The 20,285-nt window shown below is 48.7% G+C and overlaps 1 protein-coding gene across 3 annotated transcripts in view; it reads left to right on the top strand.

Annotated features, from left to right (window-relative positions):
- The window catches only part of Rftn1 (raftlin, lipid raft linker 1), a 192,991-nt gene that overhangs the window by 118,377 nt on the left and 54,329 nt on the right, over positions 1 to 20,285 (top strand). For all 3 annotated transcript variants that reach the window (XM_050165080.1, XM_050165078.1, XM_050165079.1), the window contains exon 5: positions 18,564 to 18,948. In XM_050165080.1, the coding sequence (XP_050021037.1) occupies positions 18,564 to 18,948 (385 nt within the window). The remainder of the gene's footprint in view (positions 1 to 18,563; positions 18,949 to 20,285) is intronic.

Genomic DNA, 20,285 nt, shown 5'->3' with positions numbered 1-20,285 from the left:
AAGCAACAAGAACACAGCAGAGCAGGACCATCAGCAGGAACCCTTTCCAGCTGGAGCCCCTCCCCAGCCTCCCCTTCCCAGGCAGCCTCTAGCCTTGACACAAGCCCCTCTGCCTCCCTGAACATGCATCTCTGCCTGCTCCATGACTGCGGTCGTCCAGGTCATGGTGCTGTCTTTTCACATCACTAAGACTGTAATTGATTGCACCAGGAATCAGTGCGCAGACATTTCAACTTGTTCATAATAATTTGTAACACATATCAAAAATTTAAAAAGCCATGTGTTGTGTTTCTTAAAAACTCATTCCACTGGCTCTGACTGAGTCAGATTTTCCTGAAGACGATCTCATGCACCAGTGTCTTGGATGGTGACAATCCCTTGGGGGTTGGGAGTTGTGTCATGTGTGTCTGCACGTGTAGAGCCTAGAGGACGATGTTGGGTGTTGTCCTCAGTCACTTTCTGCCTCAGCCTGACTTCAGACAGGGTCTCCCGCTGGACCAGCCATCTCCAAAGATCCCATCTCTGCTCCGCCATTCCCTGGGGTTACAGATGTGCAGTGCTGTGCCCAGCTTTTCCGTGGGTTCTGGAAATTTGAACTCAGGTCCTCACACTTGTACAGCAAGTGCTCTTACCTGTTGAACCCTGGCCCCAAGCACTGTTTTAAGTCTCTCACCGAACATGAGTAGTATTATTAGGGGAACTGAACCACTGTAAGCAGAGGTGTTTGGGGGAAACCATTTGAGAGGCAGGGATCAAGGAGACATTTTGTTTAGAAAACAGTTCCACTAAAAACAGCATGGGCTAGAAATAAATGAAAATATTAAAGACGGATTAGATGAGCGTTCTAACTTTCCAGTGCAACCTAGCATGTCTGTCAGTTACCTTCTGTTGTTGTGGCCATAAGGCCATGGCCAAGGCCAGCTATAGAAGGAAGGGTTTATTTGGGCTTACAGCTCCAAAGGGGTAGAAGTCTATCAATGTCACAGTGAGGAGGTGTGGCAGATGGCAGGATGGAGCCCAGCTGAGAGCTTACATCTCAAACCACAAGCAGTACGCGGAGAGAGAACTTGGTATGTCTCATGGCTTTTGGAGGCACAAAGTCTGTCTCTACTGACACTTCCTTAGTTGAAGCCACCTCTCCTAAACCTACCCAAACAGCTCCACAGACTGGGGACCAAGTGTTCAAATCTGAGCTGCCTCTTTCAAAGTGCTCCATCGTGCCTATAGGAAAACCAGCCTCCCACGTGGAACACTGGAGTCACTATCCACCACAGTTCAGGGCTTCTCTGTTTTCTGCTTATGAAAGAACAAATGATTTCACTTCCTTAAAGAAACAATTCTCATTTTAAAAGGGGGATGAGGGTGGAATTTCCCTCTTTGAAAAAAAAAGTCTCTAGAGCTATTAAAAACCCAAATTTACAAAATAATCCATACACAATAACTCTGAATTGCCCAGGAAGCGCAGGAGTGTGGGTAGATGATTCTGTTTCTTCCGACGGCCACCCCAGCTTTATTCTTAGTGTCTCTGAACAAACTGCTGGGGTTCCCCCCCCACAGGACTTGTGGGGTGCCACCCCCACTCATGTCTTAGAGAGTGGTTTTTCCTACCTCTGTTTACTCTAGTGTCTCTGATTTAACTTCTTATGTCCTATTCATTCATTCACTCATTCATTCATTCATTCATTCATTCATTCAGATAGGGTCTCAGTCTGCGGTTTAGGCTTCCCTGGAACTTGCTCTGCAAACCAGACTGGCTTTGAACTTGCAGTGATTCCCCTGCCTCAGCCTCCCAAGTGCTGGGATCACAGGTGTAGACATCGCTCTGTGTAGCTCATGTTCCCCTGTCAGCTCTTCAGACATTGTACTGTTTTTGCTCACCGGGCTCATTGCCTATGGCTCTCTTCTCTGACAGCAAGGGGCTCAGCGAGTGGGGGAAGGGCAGAAAAGACAGGCTGGCAGAGGCTCCTCAGTGGGTGGGCCCTGATTTGAAAGGCAACACAGAGAAGGTGCAGCAGGCAGAAAGTGAGGACAGTTAGCATCTTTGTCTGTAACCCACGTCCCACGGCCTCTCTAGCCGGTGTTTGGGGTGCTTGGCAGTGGGCCCTCCCTGGAAGTGACTGAGGGTTAATACGTTTCTACTCGCTGCTCTAGCAAGCTGGGTACCACTGGGAGCGGGAGGTGACAGATACATACCACCTACGTCAGTACATATGTGGACTTTTGATAAGAGAGGTTGTATGTTGAGTGCTATTTGGGCACCGCCAGGGAATACACGCGGGATCTGAGGGTCTACAGTAGTGTGGACCCCCACTCCGTAAAGCTCCCATCTGCCATGCGCTCGCCATCTAGGAGGTAAGCAGAGAAACGTGAGTTCTGCAGGCTGGATTGACCATCCTCTCTTCCTGGTGATTTGAGCCTGGTAGGCTTTGGCTCCTGCTGCCTTTCCCCACCCCCCACCCCAAGCATGCGCTCTTGTTGCTGTTGAGTGGGGGGGGGGGGGCGTTGAGCAAATAGAATTTCACCCCCTATAGTTATCCCCTTCCTTCCTTCTTTTCTTCCTTTATCTTATTTATTTTGCCTTTGAGACAGTTTCCATCATGAGGAGAGAATCCCATTAGGTTGCAGTCTGGTGGCATTGAAGATGGCCAGAGGGGCCACATGGGTATGGAGAAAAAGTAAGATCAGGAGATATGTTTTCTGAAGCCAGCCAGCTTTCTCCAGAGGAAAGCTAGAATTTTTGAAGGCTCAATTCTAGAATTTTCTCTTGATTCCTGTAAAGGAGCTGTCTCCACTAGTAACTAACCTGGCACCACTGGGATAAAGCCCTTCAATGTTTCTGAGGTGATACTGTAATGATTGTTCTGTCCCTTTAAGAGACAAACCACGCCCACTCCCTCCCCCATCCGCTGAGGCAGGCTGATCTTCAGGTTCCACTTGAAAACTCTCTTTGGACCTTGTCAGCTGCCTCTCTCCCCACCTCTCTCCTTCCCCCTCTTCTCTCCCCTCTCTCTCTCTCTCTCTCTCTCTCTCTCTCTCTCTCTCTCTCTCTCTCCCCTCCCATTTTTCCTTCCCCTCCATAACCCACCTAATCTCCTAATAAATGTCCAATTTCATTCTGTATGGTGTGCCTATCTCTGTGCCTCCCACCTGCCACCTGCCCACACTGCTCGCCGGGGACCAGTCAGCTCCCACATGGCTGGGGACCAGCCAACTTCATTTGGAGACCTTTGATGTGGTCTCAACCCCGCAGCAAGATGCTGGGGACTCACCGAAAATCCAATACAGATATTCTCTAAGATTGCTGATTGTGCTGTTTCTATGATGCTGTAGTCGATCTCATTTTTAAATTATCCCTCCTGTTATTAGGGAGGTGTGGGATTGAGATGGTTGCCAACCAGTTCTCAGAGGTGGGGGGTTGGGATGGTGGTCTGACGGTCGGCTGGGTCTCAGTGCCATAGATGCTCATCTGCATAGTCTTATATTCTTTGTGCTCTTTCTACATCCCACCAATGCCCACCAATAGTTGTTGATTGATTTTTTTTTAAACTTATTTTTTCTTCATCCCCTCCTTAACTAACAGAAATCATCAGAATTCAATACTTGGGTTTTTAATTTTATTTTCACAATTTTTTTCCTTTTTTTAAATTTAAGGTTGAAAATAAGTACTGCCTTCTGTTGCTATAGTGCCACAGATCTGTTGGGAATCACTTTTGACTTCCCGTGTTTGAAAGAATAAAAACCCGGGAAAGAGTGTCACTATGGGGGTGCACAGTGATGTGTAGAAGGCCAGAGAATCCAAACGGCCACTATTATACCTGTGGCTGAGGAATAAGAAAACGGATTCAAGTCCCATGTAACTCCCTTCTCACCTGCGTGGCAGCGTGCAGCTGGTGCCAGGAGGTGGGTAAAAGGGTGGCTTAGATGACAGGGATCTGATTCTAGGAGCAGCAAAGGTTGTAATGCAGGATATGGGACGTAGACGTTGTAATTAAACTATGTAAAAACATAGAAAAACTTGAGAAGAAAAATTTTAAATATATTCCTGGTGGAAACAGTGTTCTGCGGGAATGTCCTCTGGTTGGTTGGTATAAAAACTTTTTTTTCAGTGACTTCCCATTTTGACTACGAGGTAGTAGCCTCTCTAACTTCTGAGACATTCCCCAGAGGGTAACGGGAGCTTCTCCTTGTGCTGCCTAAGCCTTGAGCTCGAGGGCTCTGTGATCTTTCTTTTCCTTGTGTGCCTGGGAAGGTAGGAATAGTTCTGTCGTCCTGTCACTCTTGAATAGTACAGATCATCATTAATTCATGCTCTGCACATTTGTAACTTGTGATAAACAAAAGCAAGGCTGAGTTTGCCTACAAGCTTGCTGAACCCATGCAGAGTGTAAGCCTCGGCACAGGGCAGTATCCTCCTACATCTGTGGTATGGATACACCATCACGAACTGAGAGGCTTTCCAACCCTGCAGGCCCACTCCTAAGGGACATTTGCGTTCTTTTCATTTACATGTCTGTATATTTGAAGGAACTTTATTTATTTATTTATTAAAGATTTCTGTCTCTTCCCCGCCACCACCTCCCATTTCCCTCCCCCTCCTGCTGACTCAATCTTTTATGGAGGATCGGGTGTTTAATCAAAGAAGTCATTGCAGTCTGGAATCATTTCTGGAGCTGTATTAGTGGGGCTCGTTGTAAGATGTTGAATGAGTGAGATGCCTGAGGTTCCACCACTCAGGAGGCTGGCCTACTAAGTGAGAAACTGCCTCAGAAAACCCAAGGAGCGAGGGCTGCAGGTGTCAGGGAGGAAGTAAGAGAGACACAGAGAAGTCTGTTACCATGTATCTGCCACCTAAGGGTATTGGCTTACAACAATAAAAACCATTTGTTCTGCCCCATGTTGTCAGGCAGGGCAGAACTCAGCAGAGGTGGCCCCATGTGCTCCCACAGGGTGGTATGGCTGGTGTCTATGGGGCAGAACTCAGCAGAGGTGGCCCCATGTGCTCCCACAGGGTGGTATGGCTGGTGTCTATGGGGCAGAACTCAGCAGAGGTTGCCCCATGTGCTCCCACAGGGTGGTATGGCTGGTGTCTATGGGGCAGAACTCAGCAGAGGTGGCCCCATGTGCTCCCACAGGGTGGTATGGCTGGTGTCTATGGGGCAGAACTCAGCAGAGGTAGCCCCATGTGCTCCCACGAGGTAGTGTGGCTGGTGTCTCTGGGGCAGAACTCAGCAGAGGTAGCCCCCATGTGCTCCCACGGGGTGGTGGTGACTGGAAATTCCACACTAGCTTGTGGTCTCTGCTTACTTGGACTTCCTTAAATCCTGACAGCCGACTCTAAGATAAGAAGGTGGGAGTTTTTGGAACATAGTTCACCTCAGCTGTCACGTGATCCTCCACCTCACTCATGGGTAGAAGTATCACAAGCACCCACACATGGGTAGAAGTATCACAAGCACGCACACTGACTCCAGTACAGGACACTTCTACAGACTCTGTCTCTTGGTGTGGGACTGGCACCCCATGGGCTGAGAGAAATGATAGTGGTCATCTTGGAGGACACAGCTTGTCACGTCACTCACAGGGGTTCAGATGCAGTGAGCTCGTATTCAAAATATTCTACTAGGAAAGAACTCTGAGACCATGCAGGGCGAAATAGAATGCATCCAAAACCAAAAATAAAGTTAAGAAATTGAGCATTCTAAAAACTTCTGAGCAAGGGAGAAATATACGCTCCGTGGATGAACCCCAAATTGGTTGTCCATTTCTAAGTGGTCATCCTTGGGGTCATTTACATACCAGAAATGCTGAGTGGGTTCAACGAGTCGTATTTATGTATCTTCATTCATACAAATATGTGATGGTGGCAGTTAAAGGAAAAGGGCCATCAACGCAGACGGAGCAGGAGAGGGTAACATGAAAAAGTGGGAGGGGGAAGGGAATAGGCTTTTAAACCAAGGGTTAAACCAAGCGTGATGGTGCCCAGTTGCAGCTCTCAGCATTCTGGTGTCGTGCCTCTTATTACGTCACGGATGCCCATGTAAATCAGGGAATGGTGGGGGAAATGCTGGTATGAAAGCTGCAAAGGCAGGCGTCTGCTCCTGGTTACACTCGTAAATCTGTGTTTCCTTGCCTCGATATTAACGTACTGCCGAGGCTTGAGTTCCATGAAGACTTTAAAGATGGATTTCTAGAAAACTCCTAGCAGTTATAATAAGCCCCTGGTGTCCAGAGCCCCCCAGCTTGTCTTTTCAGGGTCTCTGCTGTTACTAAAGTATAAAATTGGGGTTGTCGACTCAGCGCCTCTTTGGGCTGGCTGGATGGCTGTTTGGGGGGTATTTGGGGAAATTGTTACCTCGTGTACAGAAATGCCCAGGGAGGGGCATTGCTCGCCCTGCAGCCAGTTTCTTCTTCTTGAAGGGGAAACTGACCTGAGTTGTTAAAAGGCGACTAGAAACCCACATGATGCTTCATGGTCTTAGTAATGCTTCCTTGAGCTGCACCCTGCGCCTTGGGGCTTCTTCAGTTACTCTAGGTCTGAGTTTTCTTTGCTGTGAAGATGATAGGAAAGCCTGGGATGGTGGTACACACTGTAACCCCAGCACTGAGGAAGCAGAGGTGGGGGGTTTTGAGTTCAAGCCTAGCCTGGACCACTTAGTAAATTCTAGGCCAGTTTGCCCTACAGAGAAAGACTTTGTTTATAAACAAAAACAAAAAAGATGCTAGGAATAACCAATAGTATGTAGGGTTTCAAAATATTAAGTGAACACATTTTCAAAATGCCTGGGCATATTCTAGGTTGTGTGCTATTGCTGTGATGAATACTGATTCAGACCAGTGTAGGGAAGTAAAGAGTCTCTTTGGCTTATACATTCCAATCCCTGTCCATCATGAAGAACTATCAGGGCAGCAACTGAAACAGAGGCCATGGAGGAACACTGCTTACCCTCCATGGCTCACTCAGCTTGCGTTTTCATGCAGCCCAGAACCAACCTGCCCAGGGATGCCACCACCCATTCCAATCATTAATGAAGAAAATGCCCCCCAAAGACTTGCCTGCAGGCTTTATGGTGGAAGATATTTTCCCAATTGAGATTTTTTTTCTTCCCAGGTAACTCTAGCTGTGTCAAGTTGACAAAAATCTAAGCAACCAGTCCCTATGATAGTTGGCTTTAATTGTCAACTTGGCACATCCTGGAACTCCTGGGAAGAGGTCATTCATTGAGGAATTATCCTCCAGACCAGTTTGGTTTCTGAGCTTATCTCTAGAAGGTTTTCTTGAGTGTTAATTGAAGACCCAGCCCACTGTCAGTGGTTCGAGTCCCTGGAAGGGGCCCATGAACACTCTAAGAGAGAAGAAAGCCAGCGAGAGCAAGTGAGCAGGTAGACCTGCATGCAGTTTTCTCTCTGCGCTTGACCGTGGCTGTGGTGTGACTGGTTGCTTGAGTTCCCCTTAATGATGAGCTGTAACCTGGAATTGTGGGATAGAACTTTCCCTCTATTCCTTACACAAATGTACACATACTTGTTACTTGTGCATGCAAGACTGATTGTGGGAACGCCACAGAGAACAGACCAAGTCGCTGTCCCCGCAGGGATTTTGTTCAGTTGGAGAAACAAGCCATTGGAACCTTGTGGGGAACAGCATCCAAGATGCTCAGCCCCCTCCAGGAGGAACAACAGGCTCTGAGAGGCAGAAAAAACAGGGTTCATGAAGGTGGTAGGGAGAAGATAGGGCTGGGACCCTGCCTGAGAGGGGACAAGTCCCAGTTCAGGAGGGTCACTGGGCTGGAGTCTGCAGAGCGAAGTCAGGAATGGAGTCTGTTGAGTGTAAAAGCAAGACACCCCCCCTCCAGCACACACACACACACACACACACACACCCCACAGAGACCAACGTAGCTGGTATGAGTACTGTGAACGGGGTTACAGAGAAATAAGACAGCAGAGGTCTGTGGAGTTCGGGGGAGCACTTCACGGAAGTGCGTGTCAGAGAGGTGATGGGTGGGCCTCTGGGGCTTGGCAATGTGGGTCACAGAATGGTTGTGGGTAGGTTCTAAAGCTAGCCAGTCAAGCATCCAAGGGACACTGAGTGAGGGCTGGGAGTTGGTTCGTTTCTTCTCTCAGCTGTTTTGTTTCTGTTTTGAGTATGGAGCCTGGGACCTCAGCACTGTGAGGAAAGTGTTTGCCATTTGATCCATACAGTTGTAGTGATAGTCTGAGCTTAACTGGGTATAAGGTGGAAAGTGCTAGTAAATGACAGAGAAAAGTGGCCATCAGGGGAGGTGGGTTCACAAGTGGCCAAGGGTTAGCCTAGGCTAGGACACACTGATGAAGGAGACAGAGAAAAGGGAAGTCCTTAGGGATGACTAGGTCACCATGGCTGGCTTTGATGTCATCTCTAGTGATGGGGGTGGAAGAGGTATTGAGGGGAAGTCCAGTGCCTGTCTACAGATATGTCCACATTGTAGATGGAAGACCCTGCCTTCCTTATGGCCCTGGATGGATGGGAAGGATGTGACCGTTGCGGGAGGGACCCGAGGGAGAGAGAAGAGGATGCCATAGCAAAAATGTGATGGAAGAAGAGGATGGTGCGCCAGGCAAGGATGAAAAACTCCGTCATCTGTGTCCCTTTCAAAACAGCTTCCTGGGTCTTCCTCCCTGGTGGTCTTTAACCCCATGGCATTTTGCTTGGCTTTTTCCAGCTCATTCCTGTCATCCTAGTATTATTTAAAAGATACTTTTAGAGTGTTTTGCCTGCATATATATGTATGTGTGTATATACATATATACCTATACATGTATACATACACACATATGCACGCACACACACACACATACACTGCATGTGTACGTGTGCCCAGTGCCCAGTGTAGTCAGAAGAAGGCCCCTGAGACTGGAATTAAGGATGGTTGTAAACCATCATGCGGGCTCTGGGAACTGAGCCCAGGTCCTCTGCAGAGCAACGACTGCTCTTAACTCCTGAGTCTTCTCTTCAGTCTCGATCCTGGCACCATTAGTTGCTTTAGGCAGTGATGAGCAGCTGTTTACCATATCAGAGTCCAGAGCTAGGTCTCCCGGGAAGCAGATGCCTGCCTCTCCTCCTGGTCGTCCACGTATTTCTCACCTTCCTTGGTGAGCATGGCTCTTAGAAGAAGGCACTGAACTGTGACTTCTGCCCCCCCCCCCGCCTCTTTTTCTGATATGTACCAGGATGTCATAAAGCCAGGGGTCTTCCTTTGGTTGGGGAGGCTTTCCCCCTGCCCAGTATTTTCCTATGAGTTCTGGCTTGAAGGATAGAAGTTTTCTTGATTTGGGGCCTTTGCTTTGCTTCAAGTTCCTGGTCTGAACATTTACACCCTCATGTGTGCTCGGGTGTGTGCTCCTGCTACAGACGGGCAAGCTCTGAGGGGCGATTTGCTGGGCTAGTGGGTGTGTCAGGGGTGGTTGCCAAATAGGCTGGGAGGAGGTTAGTTCCAGAAAGTGTTGCAGTGGACAGTCTTGGGCAGACCTGGTGGAGGCGTGCGTCCTCTGGGAAGCAGTTACGTGCTGTGCCTATGCCAGACACCAACTCCCTAGAACAAGGGAACAGAAACAGGTTTGACTGAAACTACATCCGTGTGCTGGATGCAAATTTAGCTGCTTGGCTCTGTATGAGCTAAATATTTCTTCTCTTTTGTAGCATTTGCCTTGTAGTCTCGTAAGTTCCTGTTCATGGAAGATGCATGAACAAAACACGAGCTTTGCTTCCCCCCACGTGATGGACATGTGACAGTATTCAAGCTTATTTTGTCTGCCGTAAGCCAGTAATTGTTGAAAGTCACAGTATGCAGCTGTGTGATTTCCCTGGGAACCACCCTGCCCTCAGGTCAGTGCTGATTGGCCCAGAGCTAGACATCTGACCTAAGCTGGACCAATCAAAGTTGTTCCCTGAGATCTTTTTTTCATAATTTAAAATTTTAATTTTTAATAATTAAAATTCATGAATACTGTATATTTATATCCCTTAGCCCTCCCCTCCCATGTTCCTCCTACTCTCTCAAATTTATGACTTCTCACACCATAATGCTCCTACTTAGTGTTACGTTTACGTTTAGGGCTGACCATCTGGGATGGGACGACGTGCCGGGGAACTCACCCTGGAGAGAGTAGAGTTAGTCTCCTCTCAGCAGCTCTTCATCCCCATCTGCACTGCATGTCAGCTGGTGTTGGCAGTAGTCGTGCGTAGGCATCCATCTCTGTCATAGCTGGAAGACACTATAGCAGCAAGTGTCCTGATCGTCTGGCCCTTGCGTGTTTCAGAGCCTAAGGCGTAGGTAGGGGTTGTGTTGTAGCTGCACTGAGTAGGCCCAGCCCCTGGAATATTTCCTGGGGATACCAGGAAGTTTACAGTTCTTGTCTCCGCTGTCCAAGCTATTGGCAGGAAAAGTGGCAAGTTGGCAATGTCATGGCTTTGCTGTATGAAAGAAACTCGCCGCAGATAAGAATGATGGCAGCAAATAGAAGTGGGGGGTGGGGTGGGGTGGAGGATGTTTCCTGGCAGGGCCGGAGGTGCCAGTCCCATGGCTAAGTCCAGCTCTTGCCTTGCCCACCACATGGTGCCGGAGCTCTGAAGCCTCAGTCACCCCTCGGGAATCCCCTGTTGTCTCCGCCCCTCTTGTCATTTTCATTTAAACTTCTGAAATGGAGCTGGTATCTTCAGGTGGGTTTGGTTCAGGGAGACCCCAAAAGCTGGCTGAAAATCTTGATGGTTGGGAGTTCAGTAGTACTGCCCTCAGCTCGTACTGACGTGTAGCCCCACATACACCCCACTCTCTGTGGTGTGAAACTACAGGCACCATCTAAAGGCAACTACCCTTTATACTTTATACATATACTGCAGATACGTAGACTTCCTCTCACTGGGAATGCCTGCCCTCAACAGAGCTTTCCCGACGTGAATCCCTTCTTCATACACAGTGGTGCTCTGGGTCTTACCTGTTCTTTCTTTTTCTTTATTTTGTGTGTGCATGCACACACACACGCACACACTCATATATGTGAATTTTTGCCTGCATGTGTGTATGTACACCACACACTTGTTTAGTGCCTGTGAGATGATACTGGATCCCCTACAATTGTAGTTACAGACAGTTATGAGCTGCCATGTGGGCTCTCACGGACTACTGAACAATCTCTCTAGCCTCTTCCTGTTGGTTAAGGAGGTTTGTTGTGTTGCGCAGCTATCTCCTGCTTTCTCCCAGCTCACCCTGGATAGCAGAGAATCATCTGCAACCCACTGGCGACCTCAGAACTAGCAGCAGGCACATCGAGTCGAGTATAGGCAGTTCAAGACAAGTGAAAAAGTAGACTCTTCAGTGTTTCTCAGATGATATAGCATCCAAGATGGTAGAGTAATGCCATTTTTCTGTTTTCCCAGGAACCTGGTCCGATTTATTATAGCAGGTAGTGGTAGATGATTAATTGAATGAGAATTACATCCCCGTGTTATAGATCATGCTTAGATGAGTAAAGGAGCGAGATGCAGAGCTGGGTCCAAAGCATTAGGTCTTCAGGCTGCTTGCCTGAGATTCACTCCTGAAAGTTTGGGTCACCATAGAAAATAGCACCACCAGCAGCGCCAGCACCAGTAGCACCCATCTCTGGGTTCTCCCTCGTGGCCTGCTCATACGCATGCAGTAATGCCTGGCAGAGCACCCTGTTCCGGAAGCTAAGTGTTAATACGCCCCTACAGTCAGGCTTCACATGTGAGCACAGTGAGTGTTACTTTGAGGCTGCCTTTTCAGAAAGCCGCGTCAGCTGAGGTGACAAAAATGGGAAGGGCTATGCGTACGCGATAAAATATTCACCGTAAAGACTCATGTAAACTGTGCAACCCAGAACAGCAGGTTTTGCGCCAGTCCTGACATACACAGTTTGTAGCTCGGTTTGCACATTTGGTCCCCAACAGGAGCCATGATTTTGGGGAGGGTTAGAGTGGACTGTAGTCTGGTCTAAAGATTATTTGGGGTGTATCGTATGCCTTAGACACTTTCCATCATTTTGTACTTCCAAATTTTAAAATCCTGTGTCTGGATATGTGCCTGTGTGGGGGTGTGTACATGAGTGTGGGTACCTGGATATGTGTCTGTGTGTGGGTGTTTACATGAGTGTGGGTACCTGGATATGTGTCTGTGTGGGGGTGTATACATGAGTGTGGGTACCTGGATATGTGTCTGTGTGGGGGTGTATACATGAGTGTGGGTATCTGGATATGTGTCTGTGTGTGAGTGTGTACATGAGTGTGGGTACCTGGATATGTGTCTGTGTGTGGGTGTGTACATGAGTGTGGGTACCTGAAGAAGCCGGAAGAGCACATTGGATCACGTGGAGCTGGAGTTTCAGGTGTGGGGACTGGGAACCAAACTCCAGTCATCTGTAAGAGGGGTGCATGCCTTACCCACTGAGCCCACCTCCAGCCCCCATCATTTCTCTGACGAGTCATTCTCCATAGCAACTGTGCCAGGTAGAACTTTCAGTCACCACAGAAGTCTTCCAGATATGCACCTTCCAGCAGGAAGTCACTAGTGAATGTCCTTATTTGAGTTAATTTTATAGCCACATTGGCTAGGAGCTATCATATTGGATTCGACATCTCTTTTAATGTTTTTTTAACAGTGAATGTTGATTTTCTTTGTTAATCGGCTGTTGACATTCATCAAGCTTGTCATAAAGATAGATACTCTTATAATTTGTTGGAAATAAGTCTACCAACTATAGCTGTAATTTTCTTTGAGAAGTATGGAGCACTTCTCAACACATGGTGGCAGGTTTGTTAGCCGGGTGGAAGCAAGCACCAAAGCCCTCAGGCCTCACCAGCCTCTAGGTCCTGGACTCAGTGTATAAGACTCAGCCATCAAGCCTTCAGCTGATTAGTTGAGGCGCATTGCATTGTGGAACTGACCTACTTTGTGGAGAGTCAGCTGATTGTGGGTGTCAGTCATACCTTTAAACTACCCTTTTAGCAGTATTTGGGTTAGCATGATACTTTGCCAAGCAGCTGATCACCATCGTATAGACCGGCTGACACAAAATGAACTGTGGCACCTTCCTTGTTGGGTTCAGATGGCAGCTTTGAAACTGTCTCTGACTTTTGCCTGTAGCACCCTGTAGCTGGTGCCCATCTGTCTGTGTGAGCAGAGGATTTGTGTCTCTCTGCCACGTTACCCACAGCTGTTAGGACTTAGGAAGTAAGCCTGGGCCATGTCTTGGTTCTCAGTGGTTTCACAGTGGCTGGTACATGTACTCAAACACAGATACCCATTCTAAAACAGAAGAAACCACTAGTCCATTTTAGATGTTCTGGGAGTGGTGTGTGTGCATGTGTGCATGTGGGCACGCGTGTGTGTGTAGTGAGTATAATAAAAGTGATTCCTTGGTAGTGTAACCAAAGTTGATTTTTCTTTTATAATGAGTTAAGACTCTCACAAATTATAATGAAATTTCAGAAGACACCTTTTGTCAGACATCCTGCTTCCGTTACCATGTAGTTTATTCTAACATGATAGAAAGTGTTGGATGAAGTTCAACACTTGTCTCAGTCCAAATGTTGGTACTTAGCTCTTGATACCTACCCAGAAGCTTCTAGTGTTCCCTGAAGGCAGCAGAGGCAAGGATAGGGCTGGCGCAACATGAAGTCACACTGGCATCAGTCCCATCGGCATCTCAGCAGAGGCTGCATAGTGTGAGAGAAAGGCTTCCAGTCCAGGCTCAGTGTGCTCGTGGTGAGTTAGCATTGCTTCTGAACTCTGGGAAGTCTGTCAGGCTTCCTCTGCTGTAAGCACTTGTTTGGAGCCCTAATAGGATGCATGCAGATGCACTCCGTAGACGAGTTATACACTGTTAATTGCTGTTTTGCCTCATTACGGTTGTGATTGTGCATGTGATAGTCTGGAGCTCCGCAGCCGTGGTGACCAGGTTACTGACGACTTCATAATGACTTGCTCTCAGGCGCCTGGAGACTGTAGCAAGGCATGAAGTTCTCATGATGTCCAGCTGTAGTTGGAAGGTGACCTTGGCTGTATGCAGCAGGGAGGGATGAGCCTGGCAGGATGTGTAGGTCTGGCAGAATGAGTGTGTAGGTAGGCAGGAAAGGGAGGAGCCATGTCTCCAGATTCAGAGCACAGTGGGCGGTGGTCCAGCAGCTGGGTTTACCAGCGCTACTGCTCAATTGCAAGGACAGTCGGGACTAAAGGCATAAATGTGGGATAATTAACGCAGCAACTACAGGACTAGAGTCACCTGGAGAGAGTGGGGCTGATGAGAGCTGGTGGCCCTGGATGAACCGTGATCAGTAGCAGCAATGCTTGTCATTAGTGTGCACTTGAGACTTGTTCTGAAAGGTGTTGAATAATCACAGGACTCTGATTAGCCACAGAGTTGGTCAGACGATTTTCTGAGAAAGAAAAATGGAAGTGCCTACACGGGGGAGGGGAGACACCAGGAGATTGGGGTTCCTAGGGGAAAAAAGGTATTTCGTTTTATTTGTAATTATGTGCCATGTCTATGGGTATGTGTGGATGAGTACAGGTACCTGTGAAGGCCAAAAGAGGGCATCAGCCCCTGAAACTGGAGTTATAGATGGTTTACATCCTCAGGCTTGGGTGCTGGGGACTGAGCCTGGGTACTCTGCAAGAGCAGTATGTGCTCTTAACCACAGGCCTATTTCTCTGGTCCCAGATATTGAAAAGGAAACGCAGTCTTCTGGCTGACGAGGTGGCTTATTCTTTCTGGGCAGCCTGTTCTGAGCCCTTGGGAAGTGCCCCACGGCCTCACCATTCCACAGGAGCCCACCTGTGGATGGATGCCCAAGCTGCAGTTACACAGGAGATGCTTCATTGTCCGAGGAGGTGGATTCCTAGGGGGCTTCAGATGGAGGGTGCATTTCACTCCAGCAACCCCTGAAAGGGGCGCGTGCTTACAGTACCATGTCAGGTGTGTGTTTGCAGTACCATGTCAGGGTGCATGCTTGCAGTACCATGTCAGGGTGCATGCTTGCAGTTCCGTGTCAGGGCGCGTGCTTGCAGTTCCGTGTCAGGGCGCGTGCTTGCAGTACCGTGTTTGGGTGTATGATTACAGTACCATGTTGGGGCGCATGCTTGCAGTACCGTGATGGGGTGCATGTTTGCAGTGCCATGATGTGGCACATTAAATTCATACTGATGTTTGAGATAAAAGATGATTTGAAGAAACCTTGTGCTTTCCCCCTAGACTCTACCCTTTGCTTCCACAGTTGCCAGAGTGGGAGTGTCAGGGATGTGCTGCCAGTGTGTGAATGTGAGCCTCTCCTGAGGCATGTGGGGTGAGCCTCTACTGAGGCATGTGGGGTGAGCCTCTACTGAGGCATGTGGGGTGTTCGAGCCTTGTGCTTTCTGGCTGCTCCCGGATGCTCATGTCATGTTTCAGAAAAAAATTTCAAGTTTCTGTATCACATCAGGCTGTTACCTTGACTCTGAGAACACAGGCTGAGAGGATAAATTCAGTCCAGAGTAGTTCAGGGCACAAGAGTCTGGGGTTAGCAGGGACTGAGTGCAGAACCCAGAGCCCCAGACTAGCAGAAGAGCCCGGCAGTCATGGTGGACACCAGAACCTTGGTATGCCCTGATCTGAGCAGTACACTCTCCTTACATTGTCTGCTAGGAGCAACTCCCCGTTCTCTCGTTTGTTAACACCACTAAGGCACTGAAAGTCTGCACCGCCCACGATTTCCTGTCCCACCGAGGAACAGGTCTGGGGCTCCCTGCTCAGTCTTTCTAAAAGTCTTCAAGCCCTGCTGTGGCCATGGCTCCTGTGTGGACTTGTATTAAGAAAGGCTGTTTTCTCTGGCAGAGCAGTAGGCCCATTTTTGCCCATTTTGTCGGGAAGCTCAGAGCTACGGTTTGTGAGCAGTGGCTGTCCTTAGCTGAAGCCCCGTTCATTCTTATAATTACCACCTCGTTCTTTTCTTTTGAAAGCTTGCTGTCTGTCTTATCTTTCAGAAGCTTGCCAGAATAATTTCAAAACTAGGTGAATATCATGGATTAATGATTGAAAAAAGGGACTGTTGGGGTTTTCCCTTCCTGTTTCCTCATGGCCTCTGAAGAGTGATTTGAGCCTGCCGAGGGCCTGTGGGTGAACACATGCATAGCAGTGATGGTGTGTACACCTGTGTGTGTGTGTGTCTGTCTGTCTGTCTGTCTGTCTGTCTGTGTGCGCGCACGCAAGGGTGTCCTTCTAGAAGAGCTAACACTGGATAGGCTGGGGCCTTGTAGAAAAAGGGAGTTAAAGAAAGCTAGTGAGTCGAGCGCCCCTCCCCCACTTCCTAGCCACCCTGATGTGAGCTGCCCCCTGTTACAAGGGACTAAAACCTCAGACCTCATCAGCCAGGATCAGTTGCCTGTCTTCCTGAAGTTGCTCCCCTCAGGTTTTTGTTTATGGTAGCAAGGCCAATTCATTCAGCACACGGAGCACAGGTGTGTATGGAGCCTGAGAGGGGCCCGCTTGGTCTCATGTCTGCTTTGACCCAGGTCTGGCTCCTCACTGCACACTTAGGACTCTCCACCCCTCAGCCTCGTTTTCTTCTTCTAAAATGGAGACAACGATGAAACAAAACAGCCATGCAGTTGCCACTGCAGTGCCCAGCACACGGCAGGCCCACAGTAGGCCCACTACTGTTACTGTTCTGTCTGGCACAGGCTGCAGTTCATTCAAAACAAAACCCAAAAAACTGGAGTGTACGCCTGCAACTGTGGTAGAAGTTTTTCTAGACTTTTCTGTATGGAAAAAGATGACCCCAGGTAACTCAGGAGAGTTGGGCTGAGGAGGGCTCGGAGGTCACTCCTACAGTAGCCCCATGCTAGAACTTATTTCTGATTCCTCATGATAGCTGATGGCTTCAGAACCTCAGTTTCTGAGATAGTCCACTTAGCGGTCATAGACTAACACCTCAGTGGCTCCCAGGCCATCCTCCTTGTTCATTGGTCACCCAGCTTGAGCATCCTTGCTGGGGAGCTCTCTGGAAGTCCCCCTTCTACTTTGGGCTGATTTTTGCCTGGTTTCATTACACTGTTATTTTCAGTTTTCCTTTAAGTGTTCTTCCTACTAAATTCAGCTGCTTGGGGCCATTTCCGTAGAGAGGTCCTGTGTCACAAGACACCTTGGAGGTGGATCTTCTGGCTCCTCCTTTGGGCTCTGGGAGTTCAGGGAATAGCTGCTGGTTTTTTACGTGAGCTGGTGCATACCAGGGCTTGGGGAATCAATGGCCTGATTCTAGCTGCGGGTCACAGATGGTCTGGGGGGTGCCGTGGCTTCCTTCAGGCCCGAGGAAGCAGCACTGAGAAGGATGCCCATGAGATTCTCCACCTTGGTCCTCTGCCTAAACTACTGTCTACAAAGGAGGTTCTTTTGAGCACGTGATGCCCCCAGGCAGCGAGAGGTTGCAGTGTGGCCCTGCAGTTTGTCCTCTAGCCTTGTGGGTGGGAAGCCGTGATGGAGTAGAAAGTATGACCTGCCACAGGACTTCCTCTTTCCAGTTCTCTTTGTCTGAGCTCATTCTCTCAGATCCCCTTCTCAGCCTCGTACAAAATGAAAGTAAAAGGTTCTGGGAGCTGATCAGCTGGTAAAGTGTCTTCCACAAAAACATGAGGACCTGGGTTTGAATCCACAGAACTCCAGTTAAAAACTGAAAATGGCAGTTTTTACATGTTACAGTTTTACTGCTGGGGTGCTGAGGAGAGACAGGATGTGTCTGGAGCTGTGGATCCCTGGAGCTCATTGGTCAGTCAGCCTAGACAAGCAGATGAATTTCAAAAAATAAATATGGAGAGAAGCTAAGGAAAGACTCCTGATATTGACCTCTGGCCTCTATACTCACATGCACACATGTGCACCCATATGTCATACAAATACACCAAAAAGGGGGGAAAGGTATCGGTGGCTCCTTCCTATAATGCCAGCTCTAGGGAAGCATGCTCAGGAGGAACTTTAGACCAAAGCCGGCCAATACTACATAGTGGCACACTGTCTCAAAAATAAAAACATAAGGGTAGAGATGGCTGAGCAGAAAGACCACTTGCTGCTCTTGCAGAGAACCTGAGTGTTCAGATCCCAGCATCTGTCTATGTCAGGCAGCTCACAGCTATCTGTAACATGGCATGCACAAGTGCATGTGCACAGGTGCGCGCGCACACACACAGAGCACACGCTTCCATAATCAAATGCTTGTCAGATGGTGGTGGTACACCTTTTTAATCCCAGCACTCAGGAGGCAGAGGCAGGTGGATCTCTATGAGTTCATGCCCAGCCTGGTCTACAGAGCCAGTTCCAGGACAGGTTCCAAAGCTACACAGAGAAACTCTATCTTGAGAAACAAAACAAAGAACCCAACAAACGTTTAAGTTTCCCAACAGTGACCCACCAGCCTGACTTACCTGTCCAGGCCTCTGCAGCCTGGTGGTCCTTGTGTTTACACTGGGAATTCACAGAGACCTAGTACCTGACCATGCCCGTGCCCTATTTACAACACTTCCTTCTTTTCCTTTGTCCCCCAGGTACAGGAAGCTGCAAGTCGGGGCTTGAAGTTCGTTGGTGCGGTGCCTCAGTACCAGTCCTCTGCGAACTCCGCCAGCAGCAGCCGATCAGTTCCCGTTGCCAACAGTGCTGTGGATGCCAGGGATGGGAAACACACCTTTGGGGACCATGCATCCTTGGAAAATGATACCCCAAAGGATATGGATGCTGCCACTGCCAGAGTGAACCAAAGACCAGAGCCCAGCCCAGGCTCCACAGGGGAGGTGCCTAGCGCCCAGCAGCCTGGTATTCCCACCCCCTCAGAAGAGACAGAGGCTGATGAATTTCCTCTGCGGGAGTTGAGCCCAGCACTGGATGGACCAGACGGTGTCCCATCAAATGGACATGAAGAGCTGCTCTCAAGGAGTAAGTGTCAGCGCCAGCAGTTTTGACCTGCATAAACAGAGACTAAGGGCTTTTTAGTACTTGTCAGAGTCTAGGGAGAGAGAAGTTGCATTACTGTGTAGACACAGCAGTCCGTTGAGCAAGAGAAAGTCTATCTGGGCTGCATAGCTGTTTATTTCCCTGCAGCAGTTTTGCATCATGGGAGGAACAAAGCCCATGAGAGTGGCTTCCAGGGACTCCCAAAATGGATTAGATGAAATAGTCTCAGGCCATGCTGCCAGGTACTTCTCCGCCCTCACAGAGGCAGCATTTGTGGGCCACTCTCCAAATGAGCTTGGACATCCCACTTCTGAATGTCTGCCTAAAACAAGAGTGCACGAAAGCTGTGGAGGGAACACCATGCAAGAGTGGTGTGCTGCTTGTGCTAGGATGCAAACATCCGGATTGCAGGGAGTGTATGCAGTTGAAAGGTGGGCACCATGGAGAAAATGCTCCATCACACAGGGGCTACCAGTGTGGGATTTCTTTGTCGGTGGTAATGGCCATTGCATTGATGACGTCACATAACAGCACAGGTGTAATAGTCAACATTTATTAGTACTTCCTGTGCCGGTCTTATGATTCAGGGCTTACCACTTGCAACTGGGAGATGGCACACCTAGCATGGGACCGCAGGTGGGGTTGACACCATCCATGCCAGCTCTCTGCTGGGTCTTCCCTGTGTAATAAGGTTTCCTGAAGCCTTCTGTGGTTTTCATGGTCTCAGTTCTCTACTTTTGGCTGGAAGCCACATCCACTGAGTGAGGTCCTTATGCTAGCAATGGGGTCTCTCTGGCTTTTGGAAGGTGGCCATGAGTTGTCTGATAAAAGAATACACATAGAGCCTCATGAGAGCATCTGCTTAGACCTTTCTGTGTCGTGTCTTCAGTGACCGTTGCTGCTGTACTAACTAGTGCTTGATGTTGCCCTCTCGCAAGGGATAAGGGTGTGTGGAGAGTAAGGAGATGGTTTCTTTGACCACATCAGAACTTCTTGAGAAGAAAATTACTAGACAGTCAGTTCTGAGATCTAATTACAGGGTCACCCCAAAGGAGAGACTGGGGTGCCTCAGTTCTGAGATGTAGTGGAGCTATCATTCAGTCAAGACCTTGCTCCTTGGTTAGAGCTGTTTATATGATTTTTCATTCCACCCTGATGGTAGCTCATACTTAGATCCCATGCAAAGCTCCTGAGAAACTCCATGGGGCTGGGGACTGTGCCTGCTGAATTCTGAGAAGGAGGAAGGGTGTCTATGAAACCATGAGGAACATGAGGGCACAGGTCAGGCATGAACCCCAGGAGCAAGGGATGGAAACCAT

This window comes from Alexandromys fortis, unplaced genomic scaffold, assembly GCF_014885135.2.
Source record: "Alexandromys fortis isolate MF-2015 unplaced genomic scaffold, M_Fortis_MF-2015_v1.1 scaffold_121, whole genome shotgun sequence".
Lineage (NCBI taxonomy): Eukaryota > Metazoa > Chordata > Mammalia > Rodentia > Cricetidae > Alexandromys > Alexandromys fortis.
This window is presented reverse-complemented; position numbering and strand designations above follow the sequence as displayed.